Source organism: Melopsittacus undulatus, chromosome 1 (assembly GCF_012275295.1).
Source record: "Melopsittacus undulatus isolate bMelUnd1 chromosome 1, bMelUnd1.mat.Z, whole genome shotgun sequence".
Taxonomy (NCBI): domain Eukaryota; kingdom Metazoa; phylum Chordata; class Aves; order Psittaciformes; family Psittaculidae; genus Melopsittacus; species Melopsittacus undulatus.
The window spans coordinates 122,937,582-122,954,402 of record NC_047527.1 but is presented as its reverse complement, the minus strand read 5'-3'; the positions used below and the strand labels follow the sequence as shown (position 1 = coordinate 122,954,402).

General features: G+C 45.6%; 1 protein-coding gene across 1 annotated transcript; it reads left to right on the top strand.

Annotated features, from left to right (window-relative positions):
* The first annotated feature begins 206 nt into the window (after positions 1–206).
* On the top strand, positions 207–15,117 carry LOC101881932 (serum paraoxonase/arylesterase 2). Its single transcript, XM_005152914.4, has 9 exons — positions 207–335; positions 4,261–4,331; positions 8,981–9,036; positions 9,844–10,009; positions 11,171–11,297; positions 12,075–12,275; positions 12,934–13,015; positions 13,535–13,663; positions 14,584–15,117. Exons 1-9 carry the CDS (start codon positions 262–264, stop codon positions 14,740–14,742), a joined length of 1,065 nt encoding a protein of 354 aa, XP_005152971.2. The 5' UTR covers positions 207–261; the 3' UTR covers positions 14,743–15,117.
* The last annotated feature ends 1,704 nt before the right edge of the window (positions 15,118–16,821 follow it).

Below are 16,821 nucleotides of genomic sequence, written 5' to 3'. Positions count from 1 at the left end.
CTTCACGGAGAGGAACACTGTTGGCAGGACCGCAGCAGTGAGAGCAGTCACCATTCCCAAAGCGGCCCCGAGCCTACAGAGCCGGCTTCGCAGGGCAGGTTACGCGCTTCCGCCGCCGGCGCGGGAGGGCCGGGCGGCTGTGCTCGGGGAGGCGGGCTGGGGGCGGTGTGCGCAGCGCCGTGCCCCGGGGCGGGACGGGACGGGACGGGACGGGACGGGACCCAGCGGAGCGGGCAGCGCGGCGCGGGGCTGCGGGCGGCCATGGGGAAGCTGCTGGCGGTGGCTCTCGTCGGGATAGCGGCAGCCTTGGTGGTGGAGCGGCTGCTCTCCTTTCGGTGAGCCGGACGGGGCGCGGCGCGGCGGGGGGAGCTGCGGTCCCGGGTGAAGCGGTCGATCACACGGGGTGCGGGCAGCCGGGACCGGACCCCGAGCGGCATGGGCTGCGGGGTGTCGGAGCTGCGACCCCCTGTCACAGCGGCGCGGGATACCCGCACGGGTGCACCCCTCCTCGGCACTTCGGCTCTTTATCTGGGACGTAACTTCAGCGAGGGGCTGCTCTTCCACAGACATGGTTATGGCCAAAGGGGAAGGGTTCATCATCAGTATCATCGCCATCACTGCTAGCATGAAGGGAAACGGCTTTCTCCAGAGAAAACTAGGAACTTGCTGAGCAGTGCTTTTCTCGTCCTCTGTCAGGCATAAACTAACTTCAGGAGCATTTGTCCAGTGGAAATTCCTGTTGTGATAACAGGCATGTGAAATCCTCCCCAGGAAGATGCTGGTGAGAGGGTGCCTTGGGGCAGGGGGCTGGTACCTCTGGTTTTGCAGAGGACTGTGCCAGACCTGGTATCTGCAAGCTGACCTCATCTCCTGCTGACTAGCGAAACAGTACGTGGAAATCAGATTGCCATAAACCTGCGATTTTCTCTTGAAGCTGACCTCTGGATAACAATAGCTCCTGTGTACATGAGGTTTCCGCTGGAGGAGCATGGAATTCTGTGATTGTGACTTGGGACCTCACTTGCTGTGAGCTAAAATACCCAGCTGTATCATGCTCCATATCATATACCTCATATCATGAGGTGTGAATGTGAACACTGTTAGAGCAGCTTCTGTCCTGAAAGCTACTAAATACATCACTGGTTGTTTCAGGCCAGAAAAGTGATGATGAGGTATTGTGTTGAAAGGCAGCTATGCCATTATAATTTTGCTCATGTCCACAAGGACTCCAAATGCCTGACTTCAAAGCAATGACATCCAGTTAATTGGTCTTTGGGTAGATAGTAGTTACAGCTAATTAGAGAAGGAGGGCTATACTTCTTGGACCCAGGTGCTTGGCATGGATGTATCTGCATGTTGCATGAAATCCACCTCAAGCATTCGTGATAACCACAGTGGTAACAGGACCTCTGGAGTTGCGCAAGCTGGAAAACACACCCCAAGCTGTAGTGGTGTGAGCCATTTCAAAGCGCTGTGAAGAGCAGGGGCCTCACGTCCCCTCCAAATCAAATGAACAAATGCAATATTTGGAATCTGATAAAGCAGATAGAAACAGGATCCCCATGTCTCCATAGCTCTCTTGAGTTTTTACTGTGTTGTGTTTTCAGCAAACTGCAGCATCACAGCTGTCTTCAGGCGGTTGTAGAGTTTGGAAACACACAACTTCAGATCACACAGTACTCTAAGATCATTTAACACAGTCTTGGGAGGAGAAACTGTGAGTAGTGTTAACTCCTGCCAGGCCTCTGTTACCCATCCCCCAGAAGGCAGGAAGCCAGCAAAGATCCCGTGCTGTTCCTTCTGAGATTGGTGTATTGGGTCTGTATAGTACAACGGGAATCCCTGAAATGAAAAAAAAAGCTTGAAGAATTGATACAGATCTCTTGCAACTTAGTTCTTCCTATACTGGGTTGGTTTATGCATCTATTATACTGTTGATAGCTACCAGATGCACTGGAGTAGGGTGTGTGCAGCAGAAAACAGGTGAAGTTCTATGTGTTGCAAACTGAAACTGCACTGATTCCTGCTTGGGCATTTTATATTTCTAACTCTTCTTCGAAGAAAGGTTTGAGCTAATTTGTAAATCTTGAATGTGAATTACACTGTGTTTCTGTTTTTCAGTATGCATGTGGTGTTATTGTTCATATCTAGGTATGTATATTTATGCACACAGTGTTACCATTTCATAATGCTGAGTACTGATACAGCTCAGCTTGCACGCAAGGTTCAAAACTGCAGCATGCTTCTAGAAAGATGCTGATGGTTTGAAAATAGCTGGGAGCAAAAGCAAAAGTAGGAGGTGATTTTCATTCCTGTCAGGGGAAAAAGCCCTCAGAGATCCAGGACTGGTTAGGCTAGAGGAGAGGAAAGCTGAAAGAGAACGAGGTCTTTGAATATGCAACAGGTTGCTGCTGAAAGAAAGGGTCTGTGCCCCACGAAGCAGGACAGTGAGTGGAGACTGAAACTGGAAAGAGGAACTGGGTGGGAAAAGGTGCTATGCACTGGGGTGCACCAAGTAGCAAAATTCCTGCTTTTTTTGGACTTGCATGCCCCACAGTTTGCAGGTTCGCTGTGGTTTTGGCATGGCCGGTTAGTTATCTAGGCCATCTGGCCTGGGAGCTGAGGCTGTCTGAGCTAGATAAACTGTCACATTTTGGAAAAGCCTCTGTATATGCTGTAGGCTTGTAACCAGCGTCCTTTTGAATTACTCTCATTCCAGCCCATAAAGTGTTTTGCTGGGAATGCTGTCGGGATATCATCATCCCTCATTGGCTGCTGGCTGAGTTCCTGCTGTGCTTTTGGCTCTGGGTGGCTTGCAGTCTGCCCAGGAAAAGCTGGAGCAAATAGGAAAGGGAAAAGCCCTAAGCAGGCAGCGGTGCAAACTCAGGGCATGATCACCCCAAGCCACCCTTGGGGCCCAGTAGGTTTGGCTGTGCTGGGGGAGATGAGGGGGGAGCTGATATCCCCTCTGTGCTGCCTGTGGGCTGGGAGCCAGTGTACTTCTCTGTCAGGGCTCCTGAGCTGTGGGAGAGGACTTGGGAGAGTTTAACTTGGCTCCTTTCCCTTGCTGTCCTCTGCCCTTTTTACCCTTTTTCTTCCTTTTTTTGTGGCCTTAAGAACCTGTGTCCATGGTACAGCACTGAAGCAATTTACAATTCATAATTAAGCCATTAAAAACCATTCAGGGCTGACATACCATACAGTGCTCAGCTGTATCACATATTTTTCATACCACAAACTGATACTGCTCTTTATGTTTATGCCTAAAACTATAACATAAACATGGCTATGTTTTGCTATGGGATCTTTGCATTCAGAATTTCCTGTGGTTGGAGCAAGTACAGCCTCAACACGTGTGTATGATAGGCATGCGAAGGAACAACTGTGTTTAGTTTAAATGCTTTCTTTTTTTTGGGGAAAAAAAAGGAAGAAATATTCTAGTATGCTAGCTTGACATTTTTACATAGAAATACAACATGTTTTCTTATGGCACTGCAGATCAGCATGGTCAAACACAGCAGTCCTGGTGGTGAGGTGCCTTTCATGTAGAATTGCCAATGACTTGAAGGAGATGGAGAAATAGAAACTCATGTGTAGTTACCTGTCTCTATCTTCTTGTCTAGTAAAGGATGAGCCGGCAGTCAGATTTTGTGGACATTTAGCACTGCTGAAGGTTGATGCGCTGTGTGGGTACCAGGAGAGAAGAGAATGGAGCAGGGTTAATTACTGAAAGTCGTACTACCAACCAAGTCCTAGCTGTTGTTGCTGCCTTGCAGCAATGCTATCGTTACGTTTGAATGTGGACTAAGAAATGAAGAAAGTGCAACTGCTGGTGGCCCTGGTCACCAAAAATAGCCAGTGGGTTGGGGTAGATGGTTGCCCTCTGCTCATCTGAAATGCTGGTTCTAACTGTGGGGTGCTGCTATATTTAGGTGTCTGAAACCTGAAGAAAGAGTGGCTATGTTATTTTATCATTTGAACCACAGGGGTCTTGAAAGACTGTTCCTGAAGCTCACAAACAAAGTCAAGTTCCTGAAGTTACTCAGCATAGGAGAACCACTTAGTCCCTGGACGTGTGTAGCCATCACAGTGATTTGGAGCAATTGCTGTTGTCAGTTCTGGGTTTTGCTTATTCGGTGTTTTACTGGCTGTTTTGTTGCCATGATATGGCAGACATTAAAACTAGGTAAAGCTACGCTAGGAACATTACCTGTTCTAAAACTGGCTGTGTGCTCTTAACCCTGCTCTTTCCTCTTGCAGGAACAGGCTCAATGCCTCACGGGAAATAGCCCCAATCACCCTCCCAAACTGCCGGCTCATTAAAGGGATTGGTAAGTGCTGAAAATAACTGAGTGCATTGCTTTTGTCCAGCCTTATTTTGCAACTGCTTCTGAAAGCCAGCTTCCAAGCCTGATCCTCAAAAGAAAGTGCTAATTTGGCTTTCATTTGTTACTTGGACTTTGAGGTAGGGAGAAACTGCGGGAAGAAAATTGTATTGAAAGCTTAGCTAGTTTGGTATAGCACTTCTTGCCTTTGGTGTTAGCATTTCTGCTCCACGTCTTTGCAAATGAGTACCTTGCACACACTTCTCCCTTGCTAAGGCACTCAGGAAATTATTATGCTTTAGGTGAGGGTGTGCTAGCTCTTCAGGCGGGCACCTACAGGTGGCTGTCAGCTGGTGACAGATTGAAGCCAGGACATGCTGCAAGGGTAGAAGCTTTTGGAAGCGGACTCAGGCATGTGCTGAAGGAGAGGCTGGTAAATGCCAACCAGAATCCCCTGCCTTAGCGCCTCATTTTGCAGAGATTTAGGAGCAGACTGGTGCCACCCCATGCAAACAGCAGGCAGGAGCTCGGTGCAGTTGCGCAATGCAGCTGTGTGGTTTCTAAGAGCAAGGGGTCATATTTGACTTCTTAGTATGGTTTGCGAAGAGGTTTAACACAGTGGCTGAAATGTTGACTTTGTACTGTGGGTCATGTGTTCAGCACACAGCAATGTTTCTAGTTTGCATTTTCTTTTCCTTTAGGATAACCAGAGTATGAAATTGATAGTTTCACAGTTGATAACTTATTTGTGTCTCCCTTTCCTCCAAATTATAATTTTTGAGCTTAACACAGGTTTAATAGCTGGGGGTTTTCTCTTCCTTAATGATTTTTCTCAGATGTCTTGAATTCTGTTGAAATTTGCCTGGATTTTGCATGGGTCATGGGGTGAGATTTGCCTTTGAGCTTGCTGAGTACTGTGTTGATTTCATGAATCCTGCTTCTTCCTTATGTCAGGTATCAAACATCTTTGCAAAGTCAAATTACTGCCATGAATGAGCATGAGTAGAGTTCATTTGCCTGAGGTAGTGCGATGAAGAAATTGCATTTGAAAAAATGTTCCAGGTCTTCTAGATTGAGCTATAATTTACTCATACAAGAGAATGAAAAATTATGGTGATTAATATAAAAATCATTTCTGAGTAATTTGCTTAAGCATATCACTATTGCAGTCTTTACAAGACTTTTTTGCAACTTGACTGTCCTGTTGAGGAAAGAAGGAAAGCTGGAAATCACTAATACAGTTGTGTTTAGTTTCCAGACAGTTTCTCATTTTTGGTGACTGGCATTTACATGGAGGTGAGATGAATTCTGAGAACCTGGCTGTGCTCAGAGGGGGCAGTGGATCAATTTACAGAGCTTAATTTCTGCTTCTTGCTGGGCTCTCATGGCAGTGTTTCATCATATGGGGCTCTGCACCTTGCCTTGCCTTTGCTCTGTTGTTTGCTGCTCCTCAGAAAAGTTAAAATGCCAAAAAATAATTAAGTGGAAAGACAAATAATGAAGGATTTGTGGAAACTTAAGAGTTGCATGTTCATGCAAATGTCTTCCAAAATTCATTTACTGTGGGTGAAGGGGGTTGCATTACCCAAGGAGACCAAGAAGCCCTGAGGTTTGGATGCTGCCTAGGTAGCACTATTCAGACGAGGGGTTTTGCTGTACTCAGCTATGTAAGGTTGCTCCTGTGGGTGACTTTGTGTAAAGATATCTTTCTGCATGGATATCTTGGCCTCCTGGGCCTTTTTCTTTAATAAAGAAATCTGTCTTTATATTTAAAACAGTCCTTCTGAACTGTTAAATGGGACATAGGTAATGAGCTGCATCAGCTCTGAACAAAATAATCTTGCAGTATCCATTTTGTATATAAAGGAACAGGAATCTGGTACAGCCTAGTACAATTAAGTTAAAAGCAATGCATCCATAGTAAAGCAAGCAAACTCAGAGTAGGTGGAAAAATTCTCTAGTGTACCCTTTTCTGTCTGCACAATTCCATCCTTTCTGGATCTCTATTTATTAAGACTCTGATTTGTTCTGCTTTTTGAATGTTGTGCAGTGTATGCACAGATTCAAACACTGGACAAACCAATTAAAAGTTGCAGCTTGTCCTAACCCTCATTTCACAAATAGGTAGGAAACAGGTAGTATTTGTAGAATGAACAGTATCTTCTGAATTTTACTGGTGTCTAATCATGTTACTGGTTAATAATAAAATAACTGTACGAACTCCGAAAGTTGAAGAAGCTACTATAAAGATTGCTATAAATACTTGCATCTTAGAGCAGTTCATGGGATGTAGGTGAAAGTCATTTGCTTTTGGACAAGAAATCCAGGTTGGTTTATTGTTAGATGCACCTGTGGAATACATCATACTAAGATAAAATAAAGTAATTTCTGTGGTAGGCAGTAATTTTTCTTGGTATCTTTTTTTTTAAACATCTCAGATAATCCCATGGATTATACCTCAGTGGTACAATTTTGCAGTACAATGTAAATAACGGATACCTCATCAATCAGGTCTTGGTTCTCTTGTCCCATATAGTGCCTGACACAGCAGCTGAGAGCCCTCCCAGAATGGGGCCCACAGGGAGAGCCTGGGAGCTTCCCTGTGTCCGACTGTGTGTCTCCCTCCCTCCTAGCTGCCTCGGCAGTGCCAGCTCAGTAGGATTGAGCTGAATCAGCGTTTCACTGCTCTTCCAACAGTGCTTGCTCTCTTCCCCACATACCAGGACATGGCTGAGAAGTGGCCAAAATGTACTTTGCTGGGCAGTTTCTTTCAGAGTAGCTGGGTGCAGGGCTCTGGTTATCCCCCTTCCACCAGAAACTTGTGGGTTTTAAGTATCTGCTCCCAATTAGCCTGCTCATCCTTCCGCTTGACAGCCTCACTAATTCAGTAGCCATAAATGATTATATCTCTGTTTATTCACTCACCAGAGTGCTCTGCTAGTAAAAGCTATCTATCCAGCTTATGTCACCATGGCAGTTGAGCATCTCAGCATTTATTTATATTGTTATCTTTGCAGCAGTCCTGAGAAGTGGGGAATTGCTGCTGATCCCATATTATAAATGAGCCCAGACTTGGAGAGACCAAGAGCTGGGGCAAAGAAAAGGAGCTTTTTTGCCGAAGCCAAGGTGTGAGCTAAGCTGAAAAAAACCCAACTCAAATTCAAACTTTTAGTTGGAAAATGCAGGTTCTGAGTGTCTCTGGGCACATCAGTGCACTTGTCTGTCTCCTGCCCTAGCCCAGTCACAATTCAGGACCCAAACCCAGGTCAGCTCCCACCCAAAATGCATCTTCAGACCTTTGCTCTTCCGAAGGCAGAGATGCTCTGCTTTTTAGTGTAGTGGGGTGGAGTAGTGGTTTGCTGAGGCTGAGGAGGAGTTAGCCCTGTCCCTGTCCCTACAGCAAAAGTCATGACACCACATCTCCCCAGAGCTGAGCTGGGAAGGACTTGCCTGGATGGGCGAATTTGGGGATCTGGTTCCTCTGCACAAGGGCTGTTTGTCTGTCCCAGGATGAATTACAGCCTGGCAGAATTAGTGTGGGATAAGTAAGGGCTGCATAAAAGCTAATAGTAAACCAGCTCAAATTTGAAGACACTTCCTTGGGAGGAGGTGCTGAGGTGCTCCATGACCAAGCAGGGGAGGGCATGAAGAGATGGGACAGGCTGGGTGGAAAACCCTTGTGCTGGTGGCTCTGTTAAAGAAAACAGGCAGAACAGTTTCATCCTTGAAGCAATGCTCTGGGTGGGTTTAATCCAGCCACTGTCTGGAAGGTGCTTGTGAGGAATGCTGTTTGTGTTCGTGATTTGGAGAAGAGAGGGTAGGCTTCTCAGGGAAGTGGCAAAAATGGAGGATGGCAAATGTACTTCAGCACCAGACTAAAAACTCTGTGTAAAATGGTGTAGAAGGCCTAAAGTTGTTCTAGTGTTCTTATTGAAGAATTTTATATTTTATAGCTTATTGTTCATAGTTTATATTTTATATTTTATTTTATAAATGTAATTTAATTTTTAAAATTTAATTTACTTTTATTTTCTTTATTTTATATTCCTAGCAGGGAAAACTATTACAGGAACTACAGGAACTGACAATGTTGGAAATTATTACCTGCAATTAAAAGTGTGGTCTAATTGTTGAAGCCCTTAGCTAGCTGTTAAAGATATAGTAGGTTCTGAGTCACTTGAGAGCTTTAACTGAATATTTGGCAATCCATCTTAGTGAAATTTCTCAGCTCAGCCAGGAGAATTAGTGTGTGCAATTCCCAGAGCCACCTTATGCAAGCGTGTAGGCTGAGTGATGGGTATGATCCTACCCTGGAAATCTCATCCTCTGTACTGCTTGCTTCAGAACACTATTGTCAAAAGGGGGTGATTCATCCCACGCTGCCACAGGGCACATGGAGCTGGCTGAGAGACTGGGCACCATGGAGGTACCCCTAAACCCCAGAAAGAGGTGAACCCCAGTACTGTTTCCTGATCTGTATGCTGCTGCCTTCTGCTGCCACTTCTTATGCGATGTAATCTTTTCCACTGAACTTCATCACTTTAGTGATTTCAGAAAGGGATGTTCATGAGAGCTGGAATTGTACTAAAAAGGTGTTTTTTCAACGGCAAATACTTAATGTTGTCTGAAAAATCCTGCTTATCCCTGTCTTGCAGAATGTGGTTCAGAAGACATTGACATACTTCCTAATGGACTGGCTTTCATCAGCTCTGTAAGTGCCCATGCCCCCTCCCCATGCATGGACTCTTCTACAAGACTGTCTGGCTCCATAGGAACAGCCCAAAACTGTGTGACCTTAGGTGGCATTTCTTGACTCACCTTAGCTTGGCTTCTGCTTGAGCAAGTTCACTTCTTAAGTGGTGGTGGTGGCTCTGACACATGTAGCCTATTGTGCTGGCTTAATTGTTCATGTAACCTTGAATTCCTTCCATGTTGCTTCCTTGAAATCTCCCTTGTTAGGATGTGTTAACTCGCTACCTTTAAAAAAAATGGATTTTGTGTATTAATTTGTTTGTTCCCAAAGTTTTCTTTTTAGCCTCCTGGAAGTAGGTTTTCAAGCTTTTCTTTGCAATCAGGATGGCTAGCAATTCCTTTCTAAAACAAAAGCTAATGTTTTGAGTTACATGTTCCAGTCATAACCCAGGGAATGATAATGTTGCAAAGCTCATGCCAGAAATTTGTGAGCTGTCATGATGATGCTGTTCCCCATGGCTTTACCATGCTGGATGCAGTTGGTGGTGCCGTACTTCCACTTTGGCACACAGGAGTACCCACCCAGGTGCTTGGTGGTGCCTTGGGCATGGCACACTGTGCCCTCCACAGAGCTTGCTCCCTCTGTGCTGCAGTTCAAGGCTCACCAATGAGAGCAGAGCCAGTCCCTCTACCTCCATCACATCATGGTGTGCTGAAGCAGAGGGACATCCTGGTGCATGCTTGCAAGCCCAAACAAGACTCCAGCGTTTTCATCCCTGTGATGCTTCCCATTACCTTTGATCCAGGAATTATATTGATTTTACAGGGCTTGAAATACCCAGGAATAAAGAGCTTTGCACCAGACAAGCCAGGCGAAATAATTTTGATGGATTTGAATGAAGACAATCCCAGAGCAGTGGAACTGAGAATCAGCCGAGGGTTTGATCTGGCATCCTTTAATCCTCATGGAATTAGCACCTATGTAGACAAAGGTAAAGAAATCTTGAGGTGGTGGCAATTCTCAGCCTAAAGAGCACAGGCAGAAATCCCTTTGCAACCTTGCACTGCACCCCAATATCCTGTGCTTGCTGGGAGAGAAGAAGGTTTTGGGGCTTTTCATCTTTGCTGGGCTCTTTTCTAGATGTTGGCTACTAAAGCAAACACTTTTGAACGTAACCTAAAGCTGTCTGAGACAGAAGGATGTCCTGTATACTGAAAGGAAAGAAAACGTGGGTTGAGTTTGAGGGCTTGAAAGCAACACAAACTTTATTTTACCAGTTTACATCTGTCTTACCCTGGGGTCAAGGGTTTTGTGGAGACACGTGCTTCACTGATGAGTAGTGATCAGAATGAAGACTTCTGTGGCTAAACAGTAAACTATCAATTCTCTGTACGTTATCAGAATCCCTGATGCTCTGTGGCTAAGCCATGTTCTCCTCTCCAAGACATGTTTTCCTATGGCAGGCTCTGACTGCCAATAAGATACCCTTCATGCTCTCCTCCCTCTCATTTCCCCTGCCCTGTCCTTCACTGGGTATTTTAGCAGAGTAGCTAGAAGTGTGCAGACATTAAGAGAAAGAGAACCACTGCTGCAGCTTCACCTGTGTGCCTGCACAGCCACTCTTCCAGGGAAGGTGGTGGAGAAATCAGTGGTGGCTAATTTAGAGTCTCACCAGAAGGGCTGGGCAGAAGAACTACAGCCTTACACAGGGTATGGGAGCAGGATGGTCCTTCAGCTTTCTCAAGAGATGAGGTAAATAAACCAAAGAGCCCAAAGGGTCTGGGCTACAAGCCCTCCTTCCCAGCTGACTGACGCTATTTCATGCAGCCACTCACTGTGGTGCATCAGATTGTAAAACTTAGTGGCTTGGGTGTGAGGATGAAGCCATGATTTCTTTCTTCCTTGGTAGAAATAGCAAATGTAGTTTACACAGCAGTTCCCCCTAGAGTGAGCCCAGAGGAAGAGTATCTGGACATCTGGGTCCAGTTGCAGAGGCATCCTGCAGTACTTTGGTACTTGTCCTTCCTTTGAAGAGCCCTGAGACAAGTGCACCAGACCCAACATGTGCTGTGTATGAGACTGCTTCAGGGCTGTGTGCTCAGCCATACAGACTGTTGCAGAGAATTCAGCTGTTTCCATTTCTCTCTTTAAGACGACACCGTGTACCTCTTTGTTGTGAACCATCCCCATCAGAAGAGCACAGTAGAATTGTTTAAATATGTGGAAGATGACAATTCTCTTGTGCACCTGAAAACCATTCAACATGACCTTCTGACAAGGTACTGGAGCCAAATACTGTCTTCCCCCAGAAGAACAAGGCTGCTTTGGTAAAACCCAAAGCAGAATGATTTTACTTTTAGGGTATTATTACTATGAGGTGTTTTCTCTTTAACCAGCTTTCCTGTTTCTCTTATTGATTACTTCTTATCTGTGTAGTTGAAAAATGTGTTTCTCCAATCTCTTCTGTGAATGAGATTTTTAGTAGTTGTATCACTAAATCAGCTGTAAGTGCCACTGTGATTGATGCAGTGACTCAGCTTGGGATCCATTTCACCTTCTGTCATGTAACCCACTCTCAGGTCATTGCAGATATGACTCTTCAGATATTCTATTATTCTGAATTTGCCACACTGTGAAAACAAACATGCTTTTAACTTTTTGTTTTGTGGCACACAAAATTTATTGTAAAATAAACAGAGCCTGATAGATGAAGTTCTCACAACTCCTACCTGTTCTCTGGTTCCCGGTTGAATGTAATCAAAAGAGAGAAGAATTTTCGTGGATTTATGGACAGGTAGCCAAATTTCTAGCTGATGCCCTATAGTCCTGTTCAGGTCTTAGCCCTGCAGAGTCCTGGGTCATATAAAGCAAAATAGAAGTAAAAAGGATGTAAATATATATATGTCTATATAAAGCATCTGTAATTACAGCCCCTTTACGTCTATAGGATGACCATGTTTCCCATGGCTGGAATCTGGGCAGTCCTAAAATGCTCCTTCATACCTCTCACTTCATTCTTTTATTGATTTTTCTCCCTCCCTTCTTATTTCTTTTAGCGTGAATGATGTGGTAGCTGTGGGACCAGACAGCTTCTATGCTACCAATGACCACTACTTCTCCGACTTCATCTTGATGTTCTTGGAGATGTTCTTGGGTTTAACTTGGTCAAACGTTGTTTACTACAGTCCTAAAGAAGTGAAAGAAGTAGCAGCTGGATTTTATTCAGCCAATGGAATTAACATTTCACCTGACAGAAAGTAAGTTTCTGCTTACCTTAGGTTTGGTTTGATCACGCAAAAGAATCCTGAAATCCTAGTCTGTACATGCGGTACCTCTGTGGTCAAGTGTATGAAGTGGCTCATGTAAGGCAGGGCACTACCTGTACAATGTAAGTGATACGGAGGGTTTGTAGAACAGAAGTCGTGTGTCTCAGGCTTCAACTAGCGGCAGTGTTTGCTGCTGTGCAGGGTGGTTTATATGCAGTAAGGTCAAAGGTTGCTGCATTTGAACCAGCCAATACAGCAGTTTGTGTATATTGCTTTCAAGGTTTAACAAAGCAGGGTTTGTGCCAAGTGGGAGCTCTCCACAGTGTTAATGTCTGCATGACTGAGAAGTACCCTGTGTTGTGGTGTTGATAGGTGATTGGAATTAAAACCCCAGCATATTTGTGGATCTCACGATCCAAGGCCTGCTTCAGAGTTGTAATGGAAGAACTGGCACAGTGTGAAGCTACAATAGTGTCTCAGCAGGTTGGCTTCAGTTCAGTGCCCTGTGGCCTGCTCACAATATCTGTTGCTGCATGGGAGCTGAGAGCTGGTATTCCACATGGGAAGAGCTGGGCTTGCACAGGAGGATCTGGCTGGTTTTGGTGTCTCCTTACTCATACACATTGCTAAGAGGTGCTTTCTTTTGAAGGTTCATCTACATTGCAGATGTATTCGATCATAATGTCCATGTTATGGAAAAACATGCAAACTGGAATTTAACCCAGGTGAAGGTAAGGTGCTGCTGTTCCATTAATAAAAAGGCATATGTAAATTTTGGACAGATCAGTCTCCATGAGCGCTTTCAGTCTGATCATGTGTGCAGTTCTGGTCTGGGTGGCTCCTGCTGTGGGTTTGCAGAGGTGCTGTGTGCCCCATTAAAGAGCTTCAGGTCTTCCTGAACTCACACCAACAACCAGAGAGGGATCTTCAGATGTGCTTATAGATCTGCAGAGAGAGGCTGGCTAAGTCAGTGTGGGTCAGACCACAAAGCTCTGACTGACACAAGTGTAGGTGTGAATGAGGCAATGGGGGAGCAGCAAGCAGGTTTCTCATGGCACAGAAAGGGGGATGAAGCTTTCCGCAGGAAAAGTAGCACTTGAGGGGGGAGAAAATATTTCTTAAAAGCTCAAGTCTAAGCTATGTCAGATGAGAGTCTTGGGCAAATCTGTTGGTCATATTGCAGTTTACTTCCAGGACCTCTGGTAGCTTTAACTTCCTTCTTTTTCTTGTTTTGCCTCTGTGTTGGATAGAAGCTGCAGCTGGACACTCTGGTCGATAACTTGTCTGTTGACCCATCCACTGGAGACATCTGGATAGGATGTCATCCCAATGGGATGAAACTCTTCTACTACGATCCTGAAAATCTGCCTGCTTCTGAGGTGCCTTTTGTGAAACATCGCTGGTCTCTCGGCTATGACTGTGCCAGAAAGTTGCTTTGTTCGAATCACCCTGGTGTAACTTAACCCTGCATTATACAGAGAAGTGCCTGCCCAGCCTTTGTGAAAGCAAAGACCCAGCTGTCCTCTGGCTTATAGCTTCTGCTCTCAAGTGGAAAGCCAAAACAACATTTACCCACTAACAAACACCCATTCAGATCCTTAGGAGACAACGGAATAATTTCCACACAGTAGCTGAGTCGCTCTGGACTGGCTGCTTTCTGTGCGGCTGTGGCTGTGCAATCACATTTAGATGAACAGTAATTACCGAGCCAGCTTGTCTTTCCAAACAAAAAGTAGTTGAGTGAGTGCAAAGCATGACCAGAAACGTTCACACTGGAATGATTTATCTGTGCAAGTGTGGCTCATCAGTAGGTGACACTGTAATTCTTCTTTCCTTCTGAAATCAATGAGGTACTGGTATCAGAGTGCTAGTACAGGAAGCTGGTTGGTACCTGTTTGATCTCAGCCTTGTCTGAGGCCTCCCATAAGACACATTTCAAAGCCATCGTTTTCCATAGCAGTAGATTTATGGTATCAGGCAGTTGTTTACTCTCTGGAAAAAGTGTGAAAATAAGAAGGTATTAAGTAACTCTTAGGCTGGGAAAACACATTCCTAGTGTCCTGCTTACATACCGAGGTGGAGTCTCTGTTGCACAACCACTTAAAATAATAATCAGTGTTCAGGGACCATGCTTCACTGGAGCAGAATTGTGTCCCTGTAATAGAGGTCACTTGGCTGCAGTTAGCAGCAGCTGGTCAATGTAACCCATGTCTTTAAGTTAACATACCAATGTTCCCTCCATTCTTGGAGAATTCTCACCTGCAGCTGTCTCAGCAGCTGTATCCCCCTCTTCTGGCAGGTCCTGCGCATCCAGAACATCCTCTCGGAAGAGCCTGTGGTGACACGCATCTATGCCGACAATGGCTCCGTGCTGCAGGGAAGCTCTGTGGCATCCGTCTATGAGGGAAAACTGCTCATTGGCACAGTCTTCCACAGAGCTCTCTACTGTGAGCTATAGCTCGCTGCGGTAAGATCTGCTGAAGTGGGAAGGATTTAGTTCCTTGGGAACTCACTTAGTCTCTGCTAGACTTGCTAACAACAAGACTGTTCCAATAAAGGTAACTAGAGTCACGGAAATGTATCTTAGTCTTCCTCTCCCAAATGAGAGTTTTATGCAATAGTCGAGGAAACTGAAGGTGAGGAATTAGCTTATTTGTGCAATGGGAAGGACCCCATGCCAACAACAAAGGGTAACCTTGAAATTCAAGTTCAGATGACAGATGGCTAAACTGTCAGACACTGAATTATCTGTTGCTACTGGAGTTGTGGATTTGGTTTGTTTGTTGGTTTTTTCCCCCCAGAGAAAACTGATTTGGTAAATGAGAATTGCTGACTACCAGTGCGGTGTGCTTTGTTGTCACTGACCGCTGGCCTGGCATGGTGCTGAGGGTTCTTCTTCCAAATCCTCCTGTCAGCTTTTCCTAATGTTTCTGAACAAATTGGAAGGAGAATAAATGTTTCTTCAGTTTCATTTCTTCCCCCTTCAAGGTATTTTCTACCATCACTTCAGTTCCATCAATTTGACTTAATCCTACTGCAAAAGAAAAGGGTGCCGCTTGGGAGTGGTTTCTTACTGAGCCTCCCAAAGGGAGTTTGAAAAAGCCCATTTTTCTTAAAGAGTGGGGAACAACTCCCAAGCTTCTTCAGTAAAAGTGCATGCTCAGTTACTGGCGTCTGTCACAGCACAGGGAGCATTTCTGGGTGCTTTGCCACAGTGACAACCCCCGAGTGTTGGTTACATGTGTTCCGTTTAACCTCCCATCCACATGGAGCTGATTCCCACTGTGCTTCTGTGCATCAGGTACCCACTGCACATTTATCCAGCAGCACTTACTGACAGCATTGTGCACTGCTAGAAGACCTCTCCAGGGTTCCATCAGCTGGTGATTTTAGAATGGTGTTAGTTAGCAATCACTTGTAATAGACTGAATTGTGTGTGTTTTGAAGCTGGAAATTGGCTTTGTGCTGTCCAGTGCTCACAGCAAGACTCCAGTCTGGCCAAGGCCCTTGTTTGAGCCACCACTTGGTTTTGTTGCATTAGTATAGACACCCTTACCCACAGAGTAGCTCCTGCTGCTCTTGTTCATCCTCTGAGTTCCCAACTCTGGTTCTGTGAGACACCATAGAATCGTAGAATGGTTTGGGTTGGACCTTAAGATCATCGAGTTCCAACCCCCTGCCATGGGCAGGGACACCTCACAGTAAACCATGTCACCCAAGGCTCTGTCCAGCCTGGCCTTGAACACTGCCAGGCGTGGAGCATTTACCACTTTTTTGGGCAACCCATTCCAGTGCCTCACCACCCTAACAGTAAAGAACTTCTTCCTTATATCCAATCTAAACTTCTGCTGTTTAAGTTTGAACCCGTTACCCCTTGTCCTATCACTACAGTCCCTAATGAATAGTCCCTCCCCAGCATCCCTGTAGGCCCCCTGCAGATACTGGAATGCTGCTATGATGCTGACGTCTGGCTAAAGTCTTGGTGTCATCGGTGGTGGCTCCCCTGATGGAGTCGCTGCTGTGCTGCCTGCGCTGGCACCTCTCAGAGGCTTGGCTGCCTCTCTGAATGGTGTCACTGGACAGACCTTCCACAGGAGCACCATTCCCTCTGCATCCTTCCTCCCTGCTGTTCTTTTACCCCTGGTTGGAGAAAAAAGCCATGCTGCTTGTGAAGTGTGAGCCCAGGAGGGGAAAGAGCCAGTTCCTGGGTGCTGATTGATGTTCTAGCTTTGCAGTTTCCTCCTGCAATGTGCCTTCACCATCAGCCACAGCACCTTCTGATCATGGGAAGTCCAGTACTTGGAAAATGCAAGAGTGCTTCTGCCTACAAGATAAATAACCTGCAAATAGCCTGTTCTGCAGCAGCTTGAACACAGAGACAGGAACCAGAGTATGTGCTAACCATCACCTGTGTCTGAGTCTTCTGGCTGAGAGGAGGCATGACTGTGGGCTACGGTTTGGGTGAGCAGTAGCCCTGAACAGTGTGTGCTGACACCTTTTGGCTCCTGTGTCATGCCTTTCGAATACAAGCAAGCCT

What these genes read in the sequence shown, in the direction of transcription:
- LOC101881932 (XM_005152914.4), top strand. Translation starts at nt 262, where the DNA reads ATGGGGAAGCTGCTGGCGGTGGCTCTCGTCGGGATAGCGGCAGCCTTG. An exon ending in TAGCACCTATGTAGACAAAG is followed by an intron (nt 10,010 to 11,170) that starts GTAAAGAAATCT and finishes TCTCTCTTTAAG; the next exon opens with ACGACACCGTGTACCTCTTT. An exon ending in GGAATTTAACCCAGGTGAAG is followed by an intron (nt 13,016 to 13,534) that starts GTAAGGTGCTGC and finishes TGTGTTGGATAG; the next exon opens with AAGCTGCAGCTGGACACTCT.